Source organism: Eleutherodactylus coqui, chromosome 1 (assembly GCF_035609145.1).
Source record: "Eleutherodactylus coqui strain aEleCoq1 chromosome 1, aEleCoq1.hap1, whole genome shotgun sequence".
In the NCBI taxonomy this organism is placed as follows: Eukaryota; Metazoa; Chordata; class Amphibia; order Anura; family Eleutherodactylidae; genus Eleutherodactylus; species Eleutherodactylus coqui.
In genome coordinates this window covers 151,946,130-151,971,976 of record NC_089837.1, presented here as the reverse complement: position 1 = coordinate 151,971,976, position 25,847 = coordinate 151,946,130, and the positions used below count along the sequence as shown (strand labels likewise).

The 25,847-nt window shown below is 41.9% G+C and overlaps 1 protein-coding gene across 1 annotated transcript in view; it reads right to left on the bottom strand.

Moving 5' to 3' along the window:
- The window catches only part of LOC136626934 (probable cation-transporting ATPase 13A4), a 97,712-nt gene that overhangs the window by 60,884 nt on the left and 10,981 nt on the right, over nt 1–25,847 (bottom strand). The window contains exons 4-5 of the mRNA XM_066601894.1: nt 587–657; nt 420–500 (exon numbers count right to left, since the gene is read on the bottom strand). Of these exons, the coding sequence (XP_066457991.1) occupies nt 420–500; nt 587–657 (152 nt within the window). The remainder of the gene's footprint in view (nt 1–419; nt 501–586; nt 658–25,847) is intronic.

Sequence of the window (25,847 nt, the reverse complement as noted above, 5' to 3'; positions counted from 1 at the left end):
CATAGCCTTGCTAGATACAAGCATATGCACAACATTCAACTGGGAATATATCCAAGAGAATACAAAAAGTCACATAGCTCTCCAACAGACATATATAAAAGAAACCATATTGGACTCACAACTGTTCACATTAGCATTATGGTTTCCATTTATAACAGAACCACTCTCATGGCTCTCTAATGCACTCACATAAACTCTAAGATACCATATCGGCAGTACTGGGATTCGTCGGTACTATTCCTGCAGTCAAAAATACAGAAATAATAAATAAATCTTTATTTGTATAGTGCCAACTTATTCCGCAGTATGATGGAAACACCTCATGATAGTGTGAACAGAGCCTATTAATGGACAAAATGCAAAGCTTTCTATCATGACATTCAGCCGTTTCGGAACAGCTGGCATTAAGAACCATTTACCTGACATCTTGCTCCGCTTTTAAAAATCCATTCCCAAAATTGTCATGTATAGATAGACAAGTGTAATGATCTTCCAAGATCCTGGATTATGAACAAATAATGCAAAAAAAATAGTTAATATGAGAATTACCATACAATTATATGCCAAATGCTTTCCACAAACATACCCAGATTTGGTAAACTGTTTCCTATAGTCATCCCATATGTAACGGATTTTCTGAACTCGTATATATCGAACCTACAAAGAAATAAAATACGATATTGAAGGAAGTCTTTGTCTATGTACAGTATTTGAATAAAGCAATAAAAAAATACCTAGAGCCAGTGAGGGTCAAGTTCTGCCCCTCTTCCTCTGACTACAGACTGAGCTGCAGGTTTAAAGCGGTTTGTAGCCTGCGAATGGATTTATGACCACAGACCGGCATGGTACTGTTAGTAGAAAGGCGGTGCAGCAGAGGCGAACTGTTTTAGGAGTGTGTCATCCTGCATTTGTATTCTGAATCAGAGTATTTTTTGGGGAATGAAGTGGTTGCTGTAAGCGTTAACTTGGTCATATACATTAGTTACAAAATGATCCAAATCTCTTTAGCATTTCAATGGCAGAATAAGGGACAAAAGTAGACTTTATTTTATCCAGTTGGCTAAAAAATAAATAAATAAAAAAAAAAAAAAAAAAAATTTAAAAATTGGACACAGTAAAAGAATTCACACTACATTGTCAATCATTAATCAGAGCAATGTGAATGATAGTCATCTGGTTAAATAAGCCATAACCATGAGGATTTTGTTTTACCCCTATCTAGTGGCCCGTTAACTGACAGACAAGAGATCTCACTGTGCTATTCATTTGAACTTCCTGGGAACTGTTGTATTCCATGTAGTCCAGAAATCTATTGAATGCTTTTAAATCCCAAATCTGCTGCCTCAGGCTGTAAGCGTACAGTAAAAGGTCATCATGTTACTTGCTCATCATTGGTAATCTTCTACTGTACTCATCTAAGAGCTCTTTCACATAGGATCCAGCAAGAATCTGACCAGTTATTATCGTTCAGTGTAAACCCACTTCTCAGTCCTAGTGCAGTTGGCACATGCTGAAAATTGAACATATTGTTCCGTGCAAACAGACAGTTGTTCACTTCTGAACTGGCTGCTTACGGTGAATGGAAGAGGGTGGTCTGGAACAATTCCCCACCCGCTCTGCATTCAGTAATTTAGCAATGCTCGTTTCTGTGTAAAGGCAGAGGAACAATTGCCTGTTGAGCATCTGTTGCCCGACAGATCGGCCCATGTAAAAAAAAAAAACTACAACAATCTTAATTCTAGAGAACACTTAAGAGGTCTTCCAGGAATGGTCCTTGATGGCGTGTTCTACATCAATGTGTAATCAGTGCTGTTCAGTCGAAGATCAGAACCCACCTGTCAGATACTGATGACCTATCTCAAGAATAAGTCACCTATGAAAATTCCTGTAAAGTGCCTTTAGCCTAAAAACCATGCACATATTAAGGGCATTTCACACAGGCCGATGTCATTCAGTGCACTGGATAAAACTGAACAATGTATCGGACCGTGTAAACAGGCAGTTGTGCACTTATAAATGTCTGCCTGTTTACTTAGAATGGAGGTGCATGGGTCGGAATGATTCCTAGTCGCTCCATCTCCATTCACTCAGCAATGTGTAAAAGCATTGTTATGATGATCTGTGTGGCATCCGTGCCCGACAGGCTGTTCCGTGTAAAAGGGCTCTTACTTGAGTTATGTCATTTGGATCCAGAATATCCAGACTTAAAACATCAGTGCTGCTAAGTTTGTCTGATACAGTTACTGCATTTGTACTGCTAACTGGGTAAATTTGAAGACGTCGCGTTTGGTGATCTGAATCTGGTGAAAAGTGTTGATGATCTCTAATGGTGAATCGCTGCTGCTAGCAAACTCCTCATTAGCATACCAACCGAAGGCTGCATTTTGCAGGAAACTTACATTTTTGCCATTAATAGTATACTGTTTAAGCAACAGTCTATGCACACGACAAAGCTCTGCTCTCATTGGAGGATATTTGTTAGTACAACATAGATCCATCATCTACAAGCCATTTGAATATACTACTATATACAATAAGTGAGTTGCACAGATTAGATTTCCTTTGCTAAACATTGTAGGGTGGTTTCATATTTGGAGTTGGAACCTCCCATTGCAGATCCGACTTAAAAAAACTGGTAAAAAAGTGCTCTACGTAGAACTTTTTCTTCCGTGTAAAAGTCAAGCAGCTGAGTGGAAACGGAACTGACCCCATTATAGTCAATGAAGTCCGTTCGGCACTGTTTAGTTCTGTCCTGAGACAGAGCTGTTCAGCCACAGGGATTCCCCTGTCCTGCTCCCCGAACAGAGCAGAAAAGCAGAACAACGGGGGTGAAACTCCCTTAAAGTCAGGCTGCAAAATGTTGAGTGCTGACCTACATTTACCAGTGGTTATCTGCAAATGAATCTGTTAACTAGAAAGCTGATCTTCACATTCACACACACTTGGTTACACCTAATTTATAATATACTGTATAATAGGATTAACCCACATCTAATGGCATTGCAGTTCACACACACTATTCTTCCTCTAATTGTAGACAACATTCAACTCATACATTCTGCTCCCCCCCCCCCCCCTCCCTCAAAAAGTGCTGTGGAGTATGTTGCCACTATATAAAGACAAGAATATGGTGGGATGGTGGGGTGGTGGTGGTGGGGGGGGGGGGGGGTACATCCTTTCCCATGAAAACCTACTCTAGAGTGCTATTAGAGGTGCTAACTGGCAGGCAATAATAAAATCCAAAGTATCTAGAAAACAATTTGAAAAAACAAAAAAAAAAAACCATTCTATTTTTTTGTGTACCTTACTACTTACATGAGGAAGGCAGAGATACAAACGTAGCCCATAAATCTTGAATAATTTCAATAATGAATCATTACAGCATGTTTCAGATTCATTCCAGCTTGCAATCAAATGAAATCTCCAGTAATGTTTTTTATAATATTTAATAAAATTAAAGCGCATGTTCGTACATTGGGAAGAAAATCTGCTTAAAAATCCATTAAAAAAAAAATCTGCATCTGTGTTTTTACAGCAGAATTCACTTACTGTATTGCAATGAATTAATTCCGCTGTGGAAATCTGTTATTTCCGCAACAAACATACTGTGGATACAAAATCTGCATCATACTAACATAGTATGTTAGGCTGAAGAGAGACAATGTCCATCTAATTCAGCCTGTGTCCATCCCCCTTGTTGATCCAGGGGAAGGCAAAAAAAAACCCCCGATGAGGCAGAAGCCAATTTAATGCATTTGAAGGTGGGGGGGGGGGGGAATTCTTCCGGACTCCATAATGGCAGTCAGAATACTCCCTGGATGAAAGTTTGAAAGTTCCTACCTGACTCCAAGTCCAGCAGTCGGAAGATCCCCGGATCAACAACCCCGCTGGTTATTTAATATCTATATCCGATAATATAGCGCTCTAGAAAGGCATCTAGTTCCCTCTTAAACTCCTCTAGGGATTTTGCCATCACCACGTCCTCAGGCAGAGAGTTCCACAGTCTCACTGCTCTTATGGTGAATAACCCCCTTCTGTGTTGGTGATGGAACCTTCGTTCCTCTAGATGTACAGGATGCCCTCTTGTTACCGTCATTGTCCTGGGTATAAACAGATCATGGGAGAGATCCTTGTATTGTCCCCTCATGTATTTATACATAATTATTTGATCGCCTCTTAGCCGTCTTTTTTTCAAGGTGAATAATCCCAGTTTTGTTAGCCTCTCTGGGTATTCCAGTCCTCCCATTCCATTTATTAGTTTAGTTGCCCTTCTTTGAACCCCATCAAGCAGTGCAATGTCTTTCCTGAGTACCGGTGTCCAGAACATTACACAGTTCATCATTACTGTATTCCGCTGTGATTTTTTTCCGTTGAAAGTAAAGGTTAAAACCCCATTCAATTACATTGTACTGTATATTACTGTAAAATTTCAGCGTGAAATCCAGACTCAAAATTCTGCAGCAACTGCAATGTGTGAACTCACCCCAATTCACCATCTTTCAGCTTTTTTTCCCCTCCTCCTTTTCGCTCTCAATTGCATATACTGAAAAAGTGCTAGTGGCCCTTGCATGAACAGCAATGGATATTACACATATACTTACATCTCCAACCACTGGGACCTTCAAAAATCACGAGACAGGCCCCCAAATAGAGTGATCGTTAATGGTCATAGTGGTCAGATAATAACCAATTAGATTGTTGTCCTCTATTCTATAGGTAGGGGATAACATTTGGTGGAAGAACGCCCATAAAAAGGTTTTACATTTACGGGTTAAATTTTATATTAAAAAATTATATTAGACTCAATTGTTTAAATTAGGCCAGGCTCACATGACCATGTTGCATTCCGCGAGCGAATAACTGCAGTGTATGACCACCAAACTGAATTGCATATGAACACCTATGCGTATGGTTTTCTGCACAAATGTACAGTGTATGGACAGCGCATCGTCCACGCGGAAGAACGAATGCAAGCAGGGAATGACATCAGGAAGTTTTCCAGCCCCCTGGAAACACCCTTCCAACACTCAGGCGACCGCCCAGGCAACATTCTTTTGTGCGGTTGCAGCGAGAGCTGTTTCGAGAGCCTTCAGAACGGGATGCTGCTCTCTTGGCTTGGCTGGTTTATACTACTTGTTTTGGAAGTAGTATAAACCACTTAAAAAAACAAAACAAAAAGCAATACTTATTACTGTTGAGGAAGAGCCCAGAAGAATAAGCGGAGGTTGCAGACAGGAGTCTAGATGGTGTGTTGCTCCCCAGACTCCATCCTGCATTGTCTGCCCACAAATTACTTTTTTTTTTTTTTTATACGATTTGTTATCTAGTCTTCTAGCAACGATGCGTATGGTCGCGGGTTTGCATGCACGATAGGGATGAAGGTTATGTATGCACTGCATTTCAAATGCATCAATAGGAATCCATGGGGTTCATATGCACGGAGTTCACGATAAAACAGTGCATGCTGCTATTTTTCTTCCGCTCGCACAATACGTAGTTCCTACACGCAAATGTGAGCGAAACTGTGTAAGTCCATGAATTTGGTTGCCCACATATTACCATGTATCACATGCTCGAATGGTGATCGCGGTACCCGCAATTCAAATCCGGCCGTGTGAGCCCGGCCTTGACCATATAGGACTAAATAGGTACTTATTAGCATCTGTGTGACAGTCCCATTATAGTCAATAGGAAATACAACAAGACCTCAGACTTCAGGGATCTCTGAGGCAGGGTTACCAACTGTCCAGAAATTCCTGGACAGTTCCTAAAAATAGGATGGTTTTCCAGTTTTCTGACATAACATCTGTAGAATCGATTTAGTGGCCTGTCAGGTTATTCAGGATTCTGCTTTTTAATAATAGGTAATCCCTTATTAGCGTCATAAGGTAAATATTGTGTTCTATTTTTAGATGCAAGATCCACTAGAATCAATTTCCTATGCTTGTCTGATTACTAGGTACTCAACGATAATTATATAGGCCTATGCTAGGTTCACAGCGGGGTGCAATGTACGTCACAAACATGCATCAAGAAGTATTTGCAACATATAATCACCCATGGGAACTTAAGGTTTGCCACTGTATAGGCATCCTTTGTCTGCCACTAGGGGCAGAAAAATAAAAAATTATACAGTTTATTATGTTGGTGGGATGCCTGTATACAGAAAAGTGCAGCAAACTATGCTTTCCTATACAGTTTTAAAGGATTTTTTAAAGTTATACCAACACTCTAGGCATCCTTTGGGTCCATAGATATGTTGGGCATATGTGTAACCCCCCTTCACAGTATAGACACTCAAAAGTATAGTCCTTATTGGTAATTATTAAAACACACAGGGCTCAGCCTGACACGAACATACATATACGACATTCATAGAGTGGTCTTGACAAAACTGGGGAATGCCAAATAGAAAATTTTGAAAAGGATGAAGGGGGGAATTTTAAAGATAGAGAAATCCTTACAATAGCACTCAAATAACAGTAAGAACTGACCTGGTTTATAAATGATGAGTCAGTAAGAAATTTGACACGTCAGTAATGAGTAGGTCTGTCCCTCTAGAAGATCTCAGGTTAAATCCAGTTACCTGATGAACAGACTGGATATATCGCGATTCCATAGCTGTTGAGACTACTAGCGGTAAAGGGATGAAACAGGTTCGTACAGTAAATCCCTAGTACTATAATAATAGGAGAAGGTCCCTTTGTTGAAACTCCACTATGACTAATAAAAGCCAAATAAAATGAAACACCGGGAATCACGCAAAAACTGTTCAATGATTCTCCGTCTTAATTTATTTCAATCAATTTTATGGTTCAAAAACAGGATTTCATGGTTCAACACATTTCCCTATTTTTATATAGTTCATCAGGAATCAGATACCTCAATTTAGATAGAATCAGTCTTGTAGAAAGCTAAACAATAGCTTTAAGCTAGGGTGATAAATGTAGATAGTAAAGGATAAAGAGTGTCCTCTACCCTCTGCCAGTAATAAGGTGCTAATGGCCAGTTGTCGGCAATGACCAACTTTTTGAACCTGTCCCCAATTTGCAAACAAGTCTAAAGGCCCATTTATACGGGACAAATGTCGGGCAAACGATGCCTTACACTCATCCCCGCACATACTCTCTCATGCTGCTGCACAGGAGTGAGCATCACTGTCTCACAGAAAGGCGGCAGGAGGAGATTTCTCTCCTTGCGCTCCCCCGCCCCTCTACATTAACTTACCATAGAGGCCGCTCAGTACTAGACAGCTGCTTTTTACACGGAAGCCACTTTAAGTGGCTACATAGCGGTATTCACATAGCTAAGTGAGATCCAGATGGTGCGGCCAGAAGCCCATAAGGAAGCTCCCTAGCTTCAGTGCTTGCAGAGTGTTTGCCCAAGTGAGTGTACTCCCTGGAGCTGCAACAAAGGAGCAGCTGTGTTCCATCAAATAGCAAGACTTCACCTCAAATCTGCACAAATGCACTCTCAACTACACCTCGTGATTAGCAGGGAAGCCAGGAGATCAGATGGGATTCTTTACAACACCACCATCACCATTTGCATAGCCACATGGCATCTGCGGCCTCCTCTCCTTCCTCCAGCCTAACAAAACAAAGGCAGTAAAAGGACTCTCCTGATGGGCAACCTGATGCAAGGCTGAGTGACCAACCATATTTTAAAGGATATACCCTCTCAAACAGAGAATATTTTTGAAAACATTCCAGTAACCAACACATCTAGCACAGAGACCACCATGAAAGCCATGCTGAAAGCTTTGTATATGTCTGTGCCATCTAACTTTGCCAAACTCGTTCAGCTTATAAACATGGCTATTGCTAAGGCACAGAAAAGCATTACTCATACGGTAACTAAATTGAGAGAATTTTCAACGTCCTATAATAACCTTATTAATGCACACTTCAAGCTAGAATCAGAACTCAGAGGGTCATAATTGTGTTAAATTTCGAAGGATCCCAGAAATCAATGCTTCGGAGCTGAAGCAATAATCACAAAATTTTATGACAAACATTGCTCCTGGAGTATACCCTACAGGATTTTATAATAGATAGGGCACAAAGACGCCCCTACCCTAAGCACCTGACGGATCATGTACCAAGAAACGTTCTAGTACGCATCCATTTCTTTCATGTGAAAGAGAAACTACTGGAGGCTGCCAGAAAAATGAGCCACTACCCGAGCCATCATTGTATACAGACCTATCTGCTGCAACCTTGGCACAAAAGGTGTCAACTATTCCCTGTGACTACAAAGCTCAGCCCTTAGAAACCAGCTTCTACGTAGCCAAAATGTAAAACGTTAGCCCCAGATATTTTTTCTGCACAAAAAACATTTTTTAATGAAAAATGCACATTGGCAAGCACGATATCGGGTTGAGTTTCTTGGCCAGATATCATGTTCATCCATGTGAATGTAGCCTAAACATAGCAGGTTAGGCAGAAAAATGAAATATGTTCATCCAGTTTAGTCTATTTCCACCTCAATGTTGATCCAGACAAAGGCAAAAAAAAAAAACCCAATGAGGCAGAAGTCAATTTTCCCAATTTAAGGGGAAAAAAAAAAAATCCTTCTTGACTCCAATCTGGCAATCAGAATAATCCCTGGACCAACAACCCCTCTGAATTAAATTAGTGACTATATATTGTATCGCTCAAGAAAGGCATCCAGGGCTCTCAAACTCTTATCAAGTTTGCCATCACCATGTTCTCAGGCAGAGATCCATAGTCTCACTGCTCTTACCGTAAAGAACCCCCTTCTATGCTGGTGAAGAAATCTTCTTTCATCTAGACGTAGAGGATACCTCCTTGTTACAGTCAGTCCTGGGTATAAATAGATTATGGGAGAGATCTCTGTACTGACCCCTGATATATTTATACATAGTTATTAGGTCGTTCCTCAGTCGTCTATTTTCTAAACTAAATAACCCCAATTTTGATAATCTCTCTGGGTATTGTAGTCCATCCATCCAGTCATTCCGTTTATTACTTTAGTTGCCCGCCTTTGTACCCGCTTGAGCTCTAATATGTCCTTCTTGAGTCACGGTGACCAAAACTGTATACAATATTCCATGTGTGTTGCCCTTATACCTCTTGATGCACCCCTACTTGCCTTGGTAGCAGCTGCCTGACATTTTTTGTTCCAGTAAAGCTTACATTTAACTAAAATTCCCAAGTCCTTTTCCAAGTCAGCTTTGCCCAGTGGTTTCCCATTTAGTGTATTACGATGACATGCATTTTCCTTTCCATGTACATAACCTTACATTTATCAGTGTTAAAGTTTATCTGTCACTTTTCTGACCAAGTCCCCACTAATACAGATCCATTTGCCACCACATTCTGTCCTTTCTTGTGTAAATTATTTTACATTGTTTTGTATAATCTGAAAATATTGATATGTTACTGCACATTTCTTCTACCAGGCCATTAATAAATATATTAAAAAGAACAGCGTCCAGTACTGCCCCCTGTGGTACACCACTAGTAACGGTGACCCAATCAGAGTATGTACCATTAATAACCCCCCTCTGCTTTCTATCACTGACCAGTTACTTACCCACTTATATACATTCTCACTCAAACCATGAATTCCCATTTGATATAGCAAACTTTTATATGGCTCAGTATCAAACGCTTTGGAAAAGTCCAGATAGACAAGATCCAGTGACTCTCCACAGTCCAGTCTAGAACTTACCTCCCTCCTCGTAAAAGCTGATCAGATAGGTTTGATAAGAGCAACCCCTAAAAAACCCATGCTGATTAGGAGTTATGCATTCATTTCCCCTGAGGTACTCCAGGATAGCATCTCTAAGAAACCCTTCAAACATTTTACCTACATTAGAAGACTTACCAGTCTGTAGATTCCAGGTTCACTTTTTGATCCCTTTTTGAATATCGGCACCACATTAGCTATGCACCAATCCAGTGGAACAGATCCAGTCACTATAAAGTCCTTGAAGGGGTTGTCTCGCGGCAAACCTCAAAATTTTACCTTACCCCATTCCGCCTGTCACCCCCCTGGCATAAAATAGCAAATTAAAGCGGTTTTTAAACCGCTTGCTACTTACCGATCCGACGAAATAAGGACTTTAAAAAAAATCTTCTCCCCAAGATGGCCACCGGTCCTTTCCCAGGGATGCACTGCGGTTTTCTCCCATGGTGCACCGCAGGTCTTCTCCCATGGTGCACCATGGGCTCTGTGCGTTCCATTGCCGATTCCAGCCTCCTGATTGGCTGGAATCGGCACACGTGATGGGGCGAAGCTACGCAATGATGCGTAGAAGGGGGCGGAGCCAGAACGCCGCTCGTGCCTGGACCGAGCAGAAGGGGAGAAGACCGCACAGCGCAAGCGCGTCTAAAAAAGCAAGAAGACAGCGAAATTAGACGGAGTCATGGAGACGTGGACGCTAGCAACGGAGCAGGTAAGTGAATAACTTCTGTATGGCTCATATTTAATGCACGATGTACATTACAAAGTGCATTAATATGGCCATACAGAAGTGTATAACCCCACTTGCTTTCGCGAGACAACCCCTTTAAATGTAGTAACAATGGTCTGTCTATCATATTACTTGATTCCCTTAAAACCCGGGGGTGTATGCCATCGGGACCCAACAATTTGTCCATTTTAAATCTTTATAAGTCAGCTCTACACTTTTTTTCTGGGTTAACCTGGTGACATTTAGTGGAAAGTTTACTTTATCACTCTGTATCTCCTCTAACATTTCATTTTCCCCTGTGGATACACTGGAGGAAAAAAAAAAAAATATTTAATAGATTTGCTTTCTTTTCATCACCCTCTATAAAATTTTTCCTAAATTTACTAAAGCATTAACAATTTCAGTATTCATCTTTTTACTATTTATATAAAATTGAAGAACTCATGGGGTGGGAGTCTCGAGAGGACCCCCAGGTTCGCAATGTTCTTGGCGGCCCCTCGGTGCCTTCCTTTCAAGAATTAAGATCTAGGTTTGGTGATCTGAATCTCTCCTGGTTAGAATTTCACCAACTTCGCTCTTTTCTTAATACTCAAGGGGATAGAAAATACTTTTCTAACAACCCTCACACCTTTTGAGAGTCTTTTTTTAGGAGGGTCCCCTCCGACACACATAGTATCCCTAATATATGCTGATCCAAGAAACATATACCACGGATCCTGGTTTCAAATGGGCTTGGGAACAGGAAATTGGAGTCATGATTTCACAGAATGAGTGGCGGAAGGCAGCCATCTTTACTCAATCTGTCTATGGCCTGTGCTGCACAGGAGAAAAAAATTACAAAATTCTTACAAGATGGTATAGGTATCCAACCGCCTCCATGCTATGTTCCCTTCGGTGTCTGAGAGGTGTTGGCGCTGTGGAACCGATAGGGGTACAATGATGCACATCTAGTGGAGCTGTGACTTGTTGAGACCTTTTTGGGACAAGGTATTCTCCACATATAACTTAATCAGCTGGGGAAATATTAACAATAATACACAAATTGCTCTCCTATCCATACTGCCGGGCTCAATAGGTTCACAGAAAAAGGGTTTATTCAGGTTCTGCCTAGCAGCAGCAAGAGCAGTCATCCCGCGCCATTGGCGTTCCACATAAATTCCTTCCATGACTGAGTGGCTACAGGAAATGTCTCATCTGTGCCTTATGGAGGAATTAATCTGAAAAATTTCTGTCGGTATGGCAATTGTGGATCGACTTTGAATCTTCTTCAGAGTTTCGAGAGCTATTTTCCTAGTTGCTCTCTCCCCGCGGGGATAAGACGGGTTATTAGAAGGTAGTAATCCGGATATTAAACACTCCCGGGGGTGGCCCTGGATTTCCCCCCTCCCCTTTCCTCCCGCTTCCCTCAACCAACTATCTACCCCTTCTTTTACCCATCCTTTTTATTCACTTATTTAGAAGTATAATTTATTTTTATTTATTCATTTTACCCTCTTGCTCTTCCTCTTCCCATAACTCATCTTCTCTCTTTTTATCTCTCTTCTCTATATCTCATTTTTGTTTTCATTGTTGCAAGAGGATAAGGCCTCGGGATTCTACCCGAAGAATACAGACTGCAAACATTTTTTTTTTCTCAAATTGCATGTTCAGGTATTATTATTATTGGGGTCACCCTCTAGGCCCCTCCAAGAGTTTTATTTAGATGGATATTTTCAAGTAGAGGCCAATTTATTTATGTCATTTCTTTTGTTGGTATACATGTTTTATAGGTCCTGTGAGACCTTTTTGAGATTTGTATGTTTTATAACCTTACCTATCCTATTGAAAATTTTAATAAAAACGGATTGAACATATAAATTGAAGAACTGTTTATGTTTAGTTTTATTCTTCTTGGCAATAGGTTTCTCTCGCTACATCTTTGCTGCTTTTATATGCCATTTAATTTTTTTTCCCTTATAGGTTTTTAGTGTTTATTCACTCCCCTCCTGTTTAAGTAGTTAAACACTCTGAGGTTTATTGCCCTCTTCACATCTATATTGAGCCACATTAGTTTTCTTCTATTCCTAACCCTTCTATTCCTGTAAAAAAGGTATGAGCGTCTCACAGTAAGTATTTAAAAGGTTTTTAAAAATTCCCCATTTATTGTCTGTACTCTCATTTTTGAGGACATTATCCCAAACTGATCAAACTTTGCCTTCCTAAAGTATAGTATTTTTGTAGCTCCCCTATAAAGCTCTCTTTTGGAAATTTATTATATTATAGTCACCATTTCCCAGGTGCCCCCCAACCTGTACCCTTGTTATTCGGTCTGTTGGTTAATATTAAGTCCAAAATGGCCATCACTCTAGTTGGGTCCTGAAGTCAACCCCCCCCCCCCTCCCACTTTCAATTTTTTAAGATAACTTCTGAGCAGACCATAACCCTGTAAGTTCACCTCCCAGTCACAGCTTTCATTCAACCAAGTCTCAGTTATTCCCACTGTGTCGTAGTTTTCCTCAGACCATTATTACTATCAGCTTGTAAACCTTATTGGTCAGACTTGTAGCATGAGTCACCATACAGTTTATGCTTTGGTCATTTTTAATTTATGTCCTTATTAAAACTACTCTGCTTTATCTAATTGTACTATCCCCTCCCACCGCTACACCCCCATCTATATTAGTCTATACTGTCAATCCCTCTCACTCGGTTTATGCCCCGACCGAATAGCAGTGGAGTTTCACCCACAAAATTATTTGAATTCTCTCTAAATGTAAGCAGGGCCAACTTCTTATCTGTAATGTTTGTCTCAGATATTAACAGGGACACAACCTCAAATGTATGTAGACACTCCCTGCTTAATGTGGACCTCAAATTATGGGCAAAACTACTCGCCCAACGAATTTCCCCCTTTCTCACTAAGCTTATTCACCCAGACCAAGTAGGTTTTGTACAAAATAGGGAGGGCAAACTTAACATGTCCAGAATAATTAATGCTGTCCATTACACTAAAACAAATACAAGTCCCATTTGTACTTCTCAGGACAGTTGCTGAAAAGGCCTTTAACAGCGATTTGGAATTTCACGAGATGCTCCCTTAAGACAATTGGACTCCCTGATCAATTCATCGGGGCTAAATTCACACTAAACTCGGAAGCTTTAGCTAGATTTATATCAATGGAGCGCTGTCGAGACCTTTTAATATTAGCAATGGTACTAAACAGGGCTGCTCTGTCTCTTCTACATTATTTGTCTAGTGATGGGAGACCTTGTTAAGAAAGAAAGAAAAAAAAGAAAAAAGCCCGGACACTCGGATATGCAGGGACTTAAAATAGGCAACACCCATAGGTCCTCTGTCCACGGGCGTTGTGATATTCCGCGGCGGATCTCCGCCGTGGGAGCCGCCGCCAGGGAGCAGGAGCCTGCAGACGGATCTCCGCTGTCAGCCTATCTGACAGATAGGATGACAGCGGAGAATCGCAATGATTCTCCACTCATTGACAGGGGGCCGGTGCTTTGGAAACGCTATGGAAAGCTTCAAACGGCGTGATTCGCCGGCGATTTACCGCCAGCAAAATCACGCCCGTGGATAGGGGGGCCATACTGCAGCTGCCTTCGCAGACGATCTCCTTATCCTTATATCAAACCCAAAAGAAGCTCTCCTGGCAATCCCTAAGATCTTTTGGGTGACCTTTCCAACTTCAAGTTCAACCTGGATAAATCAGAAGCTTGGAATATTACTGTACCAGTGAACACCATAGTAAATCTACAGAATAATAATCATAATCTTTATTCATATAGCGCCAACATATTCTGCAGAGCTTACAAACACAGGGGAATACAGAAAGACAATAGTATAAATAGTATGGTTACATATAATAATCAGTTGAAACAATAGGGGTGAGGGTCCTGCTCCAACGAGCTTACATTCTACGAATGGTGGGGTGATACAGAAGAGATACTGGAGATGTGCGCGGTATGGCGAGGTGGAGAGTGATTGATGCTATACACAAACAATGGTCAGATGTTCAGCCGTGTGCCGGCAAAATCGTTATGACTGCAGGGGCAGTTTATGGTGGCTAGCAGGGATTGCAGTCAATAGGTTAGGGAGCATGTTATCAGGCGGCGTACAAAAAGGTTTGGTTTAGTAAATATGGTATGCCTTCTTGAAGAGGTGCATTTTTAGAGCACGCCTAAAGTTTTGAGAGTCCTGGATTGCCCAGATAGCCTTTGGTAGTGCGTTCCAGAGGACTAGTGCTGCTCTGGAGAAGTCTTGGAGACGGGAATGAGAAGTTCGAATTAAAGGGGCGCTCAGTCTGATTTCCTTAGCAGAGCAGAGAACCGGGGCTGGGTGATGGATTGAGATGAGGGAGGCAATGTAGGGTGGCACTGCGCTGTAGATCAAATTGAATTTTGTATTTAACGGGCAGCCAGTGCAGTGACTGGTACAGGGCAGAGGCGTCCGAGTAGCGGATGGACAGGAAGAGAAGCCTAGCTGCCGCGTTTAGGATGGATTGGAGAGGGTAGACCCTGCGGCAAAGGAGGCCGGTCAGCAATAAGTTGCAATAATCGAGGCAGGAGTGGATTAGGGCAAAAGTGACCGTTTTTAGCAAGTCCATGGTGAGAAAAGGGCAGATTCTTGCAATGTTCTTGAGGTGCAGCTGACATGTTTGGGCCAGAGATTGGATGTAGGGGAGAGAATGGCATTGAATATGACCCCAAGGCAGCGGGCGTGCTGTCTGGAAGTTATGGTGGAAGAGAGATGGAGGCTGTCTGAGATGGAGATGTCAGGATGAGGTTGGTTAGTATAGGGCTGAAAAACCAGTAGGTCAGTTTTAGAAAGGTTTAGCTTTAGGTAGAGAGAGGGCATGGTGTTAGAGACAGCGGACAGACAGTCGGTGATGTTTTGTAGGAAATGTGCAGAGATGTCACGGGAAGAGGTGTATAGCTGGGTGTTATCAGCATAGAGGTGGTATTGGAGGCCAAATCTCCTGATGGTTTGTGCAATGGGGGCTGTGTAGATGAAGAGGAGGGGGCCAAGGACTGAGCCCTGGGGGACCCCAACAGCAAGGGGAAGAGGAGGGGAGAGAGCCAGCAAAGAAGACACTGAAGGAGTGGTCAAATAGGAAGGAGGAGAACCAAGAGAGCAATGTCCTTTAGGCCGATGGAGCGAAGCATACTGAGGAGTAGTTTGGGGTCAACAGTACTGAATGCTGCGGAGAGGTTGAGAAGGCTCAGTAGTGAGTAATCGCCCCTCGATTTGGCTGTCAGGAGGTCGTTTGTAAGGGCAATTTCTGTCGAGTGTAGGAGTCAGAAGCCAGACTGTAGGGGGGGGTGGGTCAAAAAGAGAGTTCTCTGATAGGTAGTTTACAAGGCAGGAGTAAACTAGGCATTCCAATAGTTTGGAGATGAAGGGGAGATTAGAGATGGGTCGGTAGTTGGCAGCATCAGTCGCATCAGGAGTGGGCTTCTTTAGCAGTGGGGATATGATGGCTGTTTGAATGAAGAGGGAAAGATGCCAGAGGTGTGAGGATTGCTAGCACAGGTGGTGGGGCGAGCAGAAGAAAGCAATTTGGAGACTTCTTTCTCTGCTGTTGGTGTGAGTACAGACAGTGAGCAGGAGCTAGATGCAGTACTGACAAGACTAGGGTCGGGGATGGTCTGGGATTGGGAAGTAATTTCCTGATGGATGCCATCAATTTTCTTTTTGAAGTAAGCAGCCAGCTCTTCAGCACTGAGATCCGTCACTGATGGCTGCAGTTTAGGGCTGAAAGGGAGTGAAAAGCATCAAAGAGACGTTTAGGGTTGTGCGATAGTGAGGAGATGAGAGAGGTGAAACTGACTTGTTTGGCGTGGTGGAGGGTGAGGTTGTAGGTTTTGAGTATGAATTTGTAGTGGAGAAAGTCGGCAGCACAGGGGCCAGTGGAGCGGAGAGTCTGGGAACGGCGGCAGCAGATGGAGCCACGATCACTACAGTGAGTGACCTGCCGGCCAGGATGGAGCAGACTGCAGTGCAACAAAGTGCCCGCACGGACAACTCAGGATCCGCAGGGACAGCTGCAGCGTGTGTGGACTAGATGAGAGGTCAGTGCAGTGGTGTCAGGCTGAGTAGGAAGGAGGACGGACCCATGTCAGGGGGGCAGCAATAGTGTGTCATGTGGGGTGGGCAGCAATGGTGTGTCAGGATGGGGGGCAGCAATGGTGTATTTAACAGTTTACGTGCCCCGGTCTATGCGACCGCAGTATATAAAGGGCTCCCTCTGTGACCATCAGACCCCCCACAATCTGATCAGGGGGTCCTGATGTGTTTCTGTGGCACCCAAAGGCTTAAAATATAGCCTCCGAGTCTGCCAGCTTAGGCTATGAGGCTCAGACTCTGTCTGAGCCTCATAGCCTGTCTAATACTCTGCTATGCCTCAGCATAGCAGAGTATAAGAAATAAAAAAAGAAAAAAAAAAGAAAAAAGATTATGCAAGTCCCCTAAAAGGGACAAAAAAAATAAAAAAAAATAAAAAAAATTGTACAAAAAAAAAAAAGGTAATTCCAACCCTACCTATTATATACTGCAAACTAAAGCCTTCTTCCTAAAAAAAAAGTCCCAGCACAACTCTAAAACATAAATACACCATTCTTATCATGGTTGGGCAGGAAGAACCTGCTTACCTCCTATATACTGGCATATATAACATACATACTACAAACAGTTCCAATAGATGCTCCTGGATCTTCTCCAATTAAATACATAAACTATTTAGGGATTTTGTCTGGAGCAAACAGAAACCACACATTGCCTTCTCATATTGATTCAAAAAAGACCTCAAGGAGGTTTTGGCCTCCCAAAAATATCTCTATATTACAAGCCAATATATATTTCCAGATGGATCTCGTTAGTGGACACCAAGACTGGCTCTCCCACAATTAACTTAAAAAGATCCCTACTTAACTCCATCAACTCCTTCCTCCTATGATCTAATGATTGGGCTAAGTGCTCTGAGAGCGCTCAGAAAGCAATCTCGGAAGGTACGATTATGGTCCTCCGATCCTTACGTTTTTGAAACCCCAGATCACCTTAAAATTTTCACCAATGACTACCCATTTCTATCAGTCCATCCCCAAAAAAGAAAAGAAAAAAAAAAACCATCTATATAAAAAGGACTGCTCTTAAAATCATCTCTTAACAAAACATGGCCCTCAGAGAATGGGAAAGTGACTGGGTGGGGGAGGGGGGGGGGTTCCTTTAATAAAAAGAGACAAACAATTTTAAGTCTCATAGATTCACTATATGCGTCCATATCCAGGAAATTTCCTATAAACTGCTAACCAGGTGGTACAAAACCCCAGACACACTATGTAGAGCAGGTCTTGTGCTGTCTGACACCTGCTGGAGGTGTGAATCACATAAATGCACACTCCTCCACATTTGGTGGGAGTGCACTAGCATTAGAAATTTTTGGCTAACAATCTTCAAACTTATAAACAGAATTTGCGGGACTTTCTTCTCACACTTCCCAGAAGAAGTACTATTCTGGAAACCTTCAACACAATTTAGGCCCTCAAAACACTCTACCATATTAATCTTCACGGCAAGGCTGCTCATTTCCATACTATGGAAGAATAAAAGAGGCTCCCTCAGTACTGCAGATCTATAGGTTTGAGGAAATTACTGCCTGGGAGTTGGGCACCAGAACAAAATTTCTGAACTCATGGAGACCATGTACTTAAAGGGGTTGTCCCGCGGCAGCAAGTGGGTCTATAGACTTCTGTATGGCCATAATAATGCACTTTGTAATGTACATTGTGCATTAATTATGAGCCATACAGAAGTTATAAAAAGTTTTTTACTTACCTACTCCGTTGTTAGCGTCCTCGTTTCCATGGAGCCGACTAATTTTCGCCCTCCGATGGCCAAATTAGCCGCGCTTGCGCAGTCCGGGTCTTCTGCAGTCTTCTATGGGGCTCCGTGTAGCTCCGCCCCGTCACGTGCCGATTCCAGCCAATCAGGAGGCTGGAATCGGCAATGGACCGCACAGAAGAGCTGCGGTCCACGGAGCAAGAGGATTCCGGCGGCCATCTTCACCGGTAAGTATTGAAGTCACCGGAGCGCGGGGATTAAGGTAAGCGCTCCGGTAAGCTTCCTTTAGGTCCCTGCATCGGGGTTGTCTCGCGCCGAACGGGGGGGGGGGTTGAAAAAAAAAAAAACCCGTTTCGGCGCGGGACAACCCCTTTAAACATACAGCTAAGTTCAGATTTGAAACAACATACACCCGCTATTGTCATTCCTTTACCTTCTCACAGGGAACTCGTCATATATATTCTCCCACCCTTTTGTTTAATTAGTTTATTCATACTGGTTTCGTAATATACGTCTATCCGTCAGAGGCTCTAGAAGAATATCTTCTTTAAGGAAGTTAATGTACCGACTTGAACGGATTTGGACTCTCAAACTGCTTATTTTATGACATGGCAAGGACCTACAAGTCCAATAGCTTGTTTGTTACCTGGACCTTATGTTTAGAAATAAGCAGTATGGAACCATAATCAACACTCAATAAAAAAAGATTGTTTAAATTTAATGTCGATATGTCCAATCTTTAGGCGACATATGGTGAAGGGAGGAGCTCATTGACGCAAGGCAAGCAACAGTTCTGATAGCTACTCGCAAATTAACATGTTCATACTTGATAGAAATCTCTTACTACTCTTCCAGGAATCGCCAAGAGACAAAATCCCCTACTCTGATCATACTGCCATCTCCTTAACTTTAGCGGAACAATACAACCAAGCGCCAACACATTTATGATGTGATTTTTTTATTATCTCAATTGACACATAGGAGTAATCTAGAAAGAGAGTTGAGGAAATACTTCACCTTCAACGCATCCACAGATGTTAACCCCCATATTTTATGGAACGCTCAAAGCTTATGTAAAAGGGCTCATTTATTAGGTTGGGGGATTATGTGAAAAAAATAAAAATAAAAATAAAAATTTGAGCCCAGACTTTTAGATGAGTCGATTGAAAAAATTAGGATACTTGAAGCAAAAAATAAACTAAAAACACAAAACCACAGCAAACGGAGGAGCTCTTTTCTTTTAATGCAGGCAAAAAACTCTGACACAACATACTTCAAAATTATGGAGAGGAAATTGAAGTGTTAAAGCCCAATATATATATATAAATACAGTAGCAGGAGTACTGAATTATATCAACTCTCTACCGGCTGGCAAATCACCAGGCCCAGATGGGCTTACTAACAACAAAAAGTTTCAAAATACTTCATCCCCGCACACGTGTAAAACCTTTTAGTTAGCAATTCTAGAAGGTTCCTTCCCGAAGAAAAACAAGCAAGCCATAGCAGTTACCCTTCCTAAACCGGGGAAAATCCCAGATGTCCTGCAAAAATTCCACTCTATTTCACTACTAAATACAGATATCAGAATATATGCAAAAATATTAGCTTCTAGACTGACACCCACCTTGCCATTGCTGATCAAGGGAGAGCAAGTTGGACTTGTGAAAGGTCGTCAGGCACCGGATAATACTTGGAGGGTTTTAAGCCTAGCACATTATTATGACTCTGAAGAGCCCTGCAGTTTTTCCTTGCACTGGATGCTAAAAATGTGTTTGAGCGTATTAGCTGGTCGAGAGTCTATATAACCTTGGATGTGCGCCAACATTCTGCTATCGCATACCTGAATATCTCCAGGTGGGCTTCCCCCAGTATCTCCACACTCGCTCAATTATTGCATGGAGACTATTGTGCCAGATGAGCAGTTATCAGCTTATCAATTGACCTTAGGAGACTATTAGGCCTCATGTCTACGGGCAAATTATTTTTCCCGCACGCGGATCCGCGCTCCATAGGGATGCATTAGACACCCGCAGGTAGTTAAATACCTGCGGATGTCATTTTTCCCTGCAGGCGCAGGTCCCGCGTGCAGGAAAAAAATCCGGACATGCTCCATTTAGGTGCGGGTCTCCCGCGGGGACGGCTCCCGCAGGCTTCAATTGAAGCCTATGGAAGCCGTCCGGATCTGCAGGAGACCCGCGCTTGAATTAAACTCAGCTGCTCCGGGCCGTGCAGGTCTTCCCCTCTTCGCGGCCGGATCTTCTTTCTTCGGCCCGGCGGATAGGCCCGACGCATGCACGCGGCACGCAGCCGGTGTGCTGAGCACATCCGCCGGGCTGAAGAAAGAAGATCCGGCTGCGAAGAGGGGAAGACCTGCATGGCCTGCAGCAGGAGAGTTTATTCTTATTTTCAGCCCTCATGTCCGCGGGGCAGGAGGGACCCGCTACGGATTCTCCATGGAGAATCCGTAGCGGGCCTGATTTTCCCCGTGGACATGAGGCCTAACAAATACAACATTTCTTAGGTACTCAATCCCTCAACATTTCTGTGCAACCTGAACATATTTTCAAAAGGAATCAAAAAAAGGGCTTTGCACATGTATTATATGATCATGCACATTTCCAAAAAAAGCATATTCACTGAAGGAACGGCAGAAGGAGCTGGATCAAGAATTTAGGGATAAAGATTGGAGCCAAGCTTTTCACTTGACACTAAGCACTCAAATGTAGCTCACATGTGGAGACTATAATAATACTTACATTGCGTTGATATTACACACCAGTCAGCTTGGCCCAAATGAACCCCAACTGTGTGGCTGATTGCTAGAGAGGTTGTGGCAATAGGGGAATATGTTATGAAGCTGCCCTCTCCTTCAGCCATACTAGGATTCAGTATTTCATTCATTATCCTCTTTGGTTGGTCACAGAGTTTCAAAAACTCCACCTTCAATATTGGCTCACACATTACATCGAGATTTCAAACACTGGGATGTAAAATCTAAGCATTATCAAATCTGGTCACATTGGGGCACTGGAAAAGCTTATAGCACAAAAAAAGGACACGGTTCAGCTCCCCTCATGCATGCGTTTAAGAAATGGATAGGAGAATTCCAACAGGATGCACTGAGAAACCCGACGCCCTGGACTCCACATACAGCATTTTGGTTTTGTTTAAGTTTTTTTTTTTTTTTAATTCTGGGGCTTTTAAGGGCCATTGCTATAATAATGTTTTGCTTGACTTTCATAGATTGCCTGTTCCTTTTGTGAAGGATAGAAAATGTGCTTTTATTGCACAAAAGTAGTAGTTTAAGAAAGAAAAAAAAAAATTCTATATAAACTGGGTATCACAGTAAGCGTGCTGATCCAGATAACATACCTTTTTCATTTTTACCAAAACGTTGAACGCCGTAAAGGCAAAACCCAAAAGAACAATGGTAGAAATTATGGAGGATTTTCCACCTCTCCTCCAAAAAATGTAATAAGTTTTACTAATTATATATATATATATATATATATATATATATATATATATATATATATATATATATATATATCCCAAAGTAGAGGCATTAAAATAATCAACACTTCCCTCTTCTCAATAGGGAAAAAAAAAAAAAAAAAACTCATACAGCTATGCCAACAAGATCAAAATTTGCTTGCTCCTTAAGGCACAAAACAGGCTGGTCATAAAAAGGTTAACCAGTTCACGTGAGAAGTCCAAGTTGCTGTGGAGTATACTTGTTCCTGGCCGCTACTTATGGTTTCTGTGCGATATTTGGAAATCGCAGACGCAGGGGAGTAATGAAAAATATACCGCTTTCACTGGCTAAACTCGTATTAAAATGTAACTTTTATTGATAAATACTAAAATCTCAAGAAGTGCGGCTTATAACAACAGACAACATTAATAATAGTCTACGATGGCGGGCACCTATTAAAATAAACGGAAAAGACCGTCTAGATAAGTCCTAGTGTGTCAAGCTCACAATACCTGTGTGTGGATAAGGAAGACCTTGGTGACACATAGGAAAAACAAGGGTTCCAAGGGAACAAGAGGGTGCCAGAGAACCAATGAGAATCAATTAAAATAATGCCTGCCCGTATCCTAAAACATATATGAGCTTGACCACTACGGAACAAGAGTAAGCACCAAAATTAAGTGAATACTAATGGGAAAGACAGGACCAAGAGGATGCAAGGTCTCTGTAAACCCTGATATAGAGGAATTAAACCAGATACAGAGCTCTAAAGTGCATATAGGCTCAGTGTGGTTAGATGTAAAATCTGGATAATTCCTAAATAAAGACAAAGTCCATGTGGCTCAACAGGAAAGTTCTTCTGTGGCTCAATAGGAAAGTTCTTCTGTGGCTCAATAGGAAAGTTCTTCTGTGGCTCAACGCATTTCTGTCGCGTAAGCGACTCATCAGGAGCCCTTCTAATGAATGAACCATAGATTTGTACGATGTAGGCGAATCTGAAAAATGACCAACCAATGAGCCCTCGAGGTAACCCAGGGGTAAATTTGAAAAGTCAGGACAGTGACTAGTAGGTACTAAGCCGTCACAATGGATCCTAGGAATAGCCTAGAAAATGTTTAGGATTAGGGACAATGCCCAATTCTGCTAGGAAAAGATTCTCAGAGTGGGTTCCGTTTCTGTATAAAACATAGCATGTCACCCTGTGGGCTAGGTTGGTCCAAAAGGATTTATAGGTGCTTGCAAAATAAAAACCTACACTATTCACTCAAAAAAATAAATCTTTGCAAGTAGTAAGATTTGTTGTCAATAGTAGCAAACCCTAGCAGCATGCCCAGCCCATGTGCGGTATTTGAAGTACAATCCCTAGTGAGGTTTAGACTGTTTGCAGAGGGAGGACGACACCGGCTGCATTATTTTATCACACAGGTGTTAATAGTGCTCTGCCAATTTTAGCACATTGCTTAAAAAGGTGAACCTGTTTTGTACCCACTTGTACTAAGACTACGTAAAGTATTTGTCTTTCCAAGCCACTCTACTATATAGTGGCTTAGGTCACTGAAGCCGTTATGATTAACCCCTCCACTGCCCTAGCCCATCAGAGATGGTAATATTACCTCGGTCTTCCCTAGACCACCAAAGATGTCACCATTACAACATTCACTGCCCCAGACTACTATGTAACTGTAAATCCCTTCACTGCCAGGGAGGGAGGGGAAGGGAAGGGAAGGAAGTTGTTAATTGCAAGTATTTTAACTACAAGGAGCACTGGCATAACTATAGGGGATGCGGTTGCACCCAGGCCGAGCATTAGGGGGGCCCCGTAAGGTCTCTTGTCTCCATACAGGGAGCCTAGTACTATAAATAAAGTATTATAGTTGGGGGCCCAGTTACAAGTTTTGCATTGGGGCCCAGAAGCTTCAAGTTACGCCTCTGAGAGTTGTAGTAGAGTAACAAGTGTGATGAACAAAGTGAAGTTACTACATTTTTAAAGAGGTAACACTTTAGCCTAGTGCAAAATGTCAGAAGATACAATTTCATAGACCATTTACCATCATATAAGAACTAAGCAGTAAGGACATGGACTCAAACTTGAAAGTGCCACTTACTATACGTATGCTTTCAAAGTTTGGAAAAGTCAGCTGGAACAGCCTATGTTTGCATCTTCCATGAGCATCAAAGAAAACGTTGTGCACCAACTCACCAGTGTTACATCAGGACATTACGTTTTAAAACAAAACTTGGAACCTCTTCTTAAAGTATCCAGTTTTAAGCACTTTTAGCTGACAATACAAGTACCCTCAGACTGCTGCAAACTACGGTAGCCGATTTTGCCATGCAGGAGAAGTTTAGAATTCCATTGAGGGCATTCCGATTTTTGACAGCTCTCCATTCTGGTGGGACCTTCTTTAAAGGTACCTATATGTTTTTTTAGGGCATGTGAACAGTGATGCCTTCATAAAATAATCCTTTAGAATATGCTCCATATTACAAATATACCCTACAGTGGCATGTAACATCCATATACTCCCATGTTTAAAAAAAATAAAACAGGGCCCGTTTTTCCCGTCCCACCTTTCCCTGATCAATCCGCGACCACCCTTTGTAATCCGTTTTATTAATATTGCAAATATTACCTACTACATGGAAGATTTGGAAACCCTTTGCTGTTGCACCTGAAACCTACCTACGCTTGTTCCTTTCTGTACCCTCCCCAAATCTTATAAATAAAGCATTTAAAACAAACAAAAACAGGGCGTTCCGCAGTTGCAAGAAGAAGTGAATCCTTTGGAATTACCTGGATTTCTGAACTGGTTACTAATAAAACAGTCTGATTGTTTAATTGTGGCTTACATAACAACTACAAGGAACTGAAGCCAACGTATACACTGGTGGGGACTGTATGTAAGGCTACGTTCACACGTGGTGTTCGTTGCAGTTTGCAACGGCAATTAAAAACTGCATAAAAAAAACAAACAAACCATGCACTGGCTGTGATTGGTTCTCAAGCATCATGGCTCAGCCAACCACTGCAGCACTTGATGAACCAATAACAGCCATTGCATTGAATGAATGACTGATTGGCTGAGAGATGGTGCTTGAGAACCAGTCACAGCCAGTGCTTCCTGGAGGTGGGCATTTTAAACCTGCAAACCAGAAAGCTCTTGCTCAAAACTACAAGCAAGTCTGCCGTAGCTGAAGAGGAAACGTGCGGCAGACCTGACAGCGGCTGTTGTGGGAGGTTTTTCTTTTTTCAATTTTAATGCAGCCAGGGCTTATTTTTGAAATAGGGATTTATTTCAATTCCCCCAAAGTCCCGTCAAACGACCGCTACACAATGTCGATATTGACATGAGAAAACGCAGCGATATCGCACAGATCACAGATGTAATATCGCTGTGATTTTCTCACGGCAATATCACTGTCGCCCAAATGAAAAGCCTAAAACCACATTTAAAAAAAAATAAAAAATTTTTTAAACAAAAACATATGGTTTTTCAGAGGTTTTTGAAGACTGCATGCGGTTTTTGATGTCTTTTGCCTGAAATAGCCAAATTCGATAAATCAGATCCCCTAGCTTTTCACCCTTCAGTTAACACGGTCAATAACTACCGCGACATCTAAAACGTTAGACGTACAGAGGCCTCTTTCTGTCACAGCATTGGAGGATGCCAAGCCGATGTCAAAACAGCTTCAAATAATTGCAATATCACAAACGCGAGAAATTTATGGGAGCTAAAATTATACCTTTGTCAAGTAGGACGATTGCCCTAAAAAAAGAGTGTTCCTCCACAGAAACCTGTTCTTCCTTAACCTAGAATTGCCCTTTCCCCCCAAAGTGTTTCTATTCTGCAGTATGCTAAGGTCAACATGGAAGAAAGCCAACAGGAGTTCTGAGCAAATAGTAGATAAATAGATACTGTATATCGGGCTCAGGTAAGCGGAGAACATAAAAACTTACAAAAAATAAAATGATCAACGATTTAAACAAGCATATGAAGCATACATGTCCACATCATAATATTAGCCAAAGGTGACCCTTGATAGTTCATCCACACAACTATATACAAATTTCTTCAATATAGAAGATATATTTACATTGT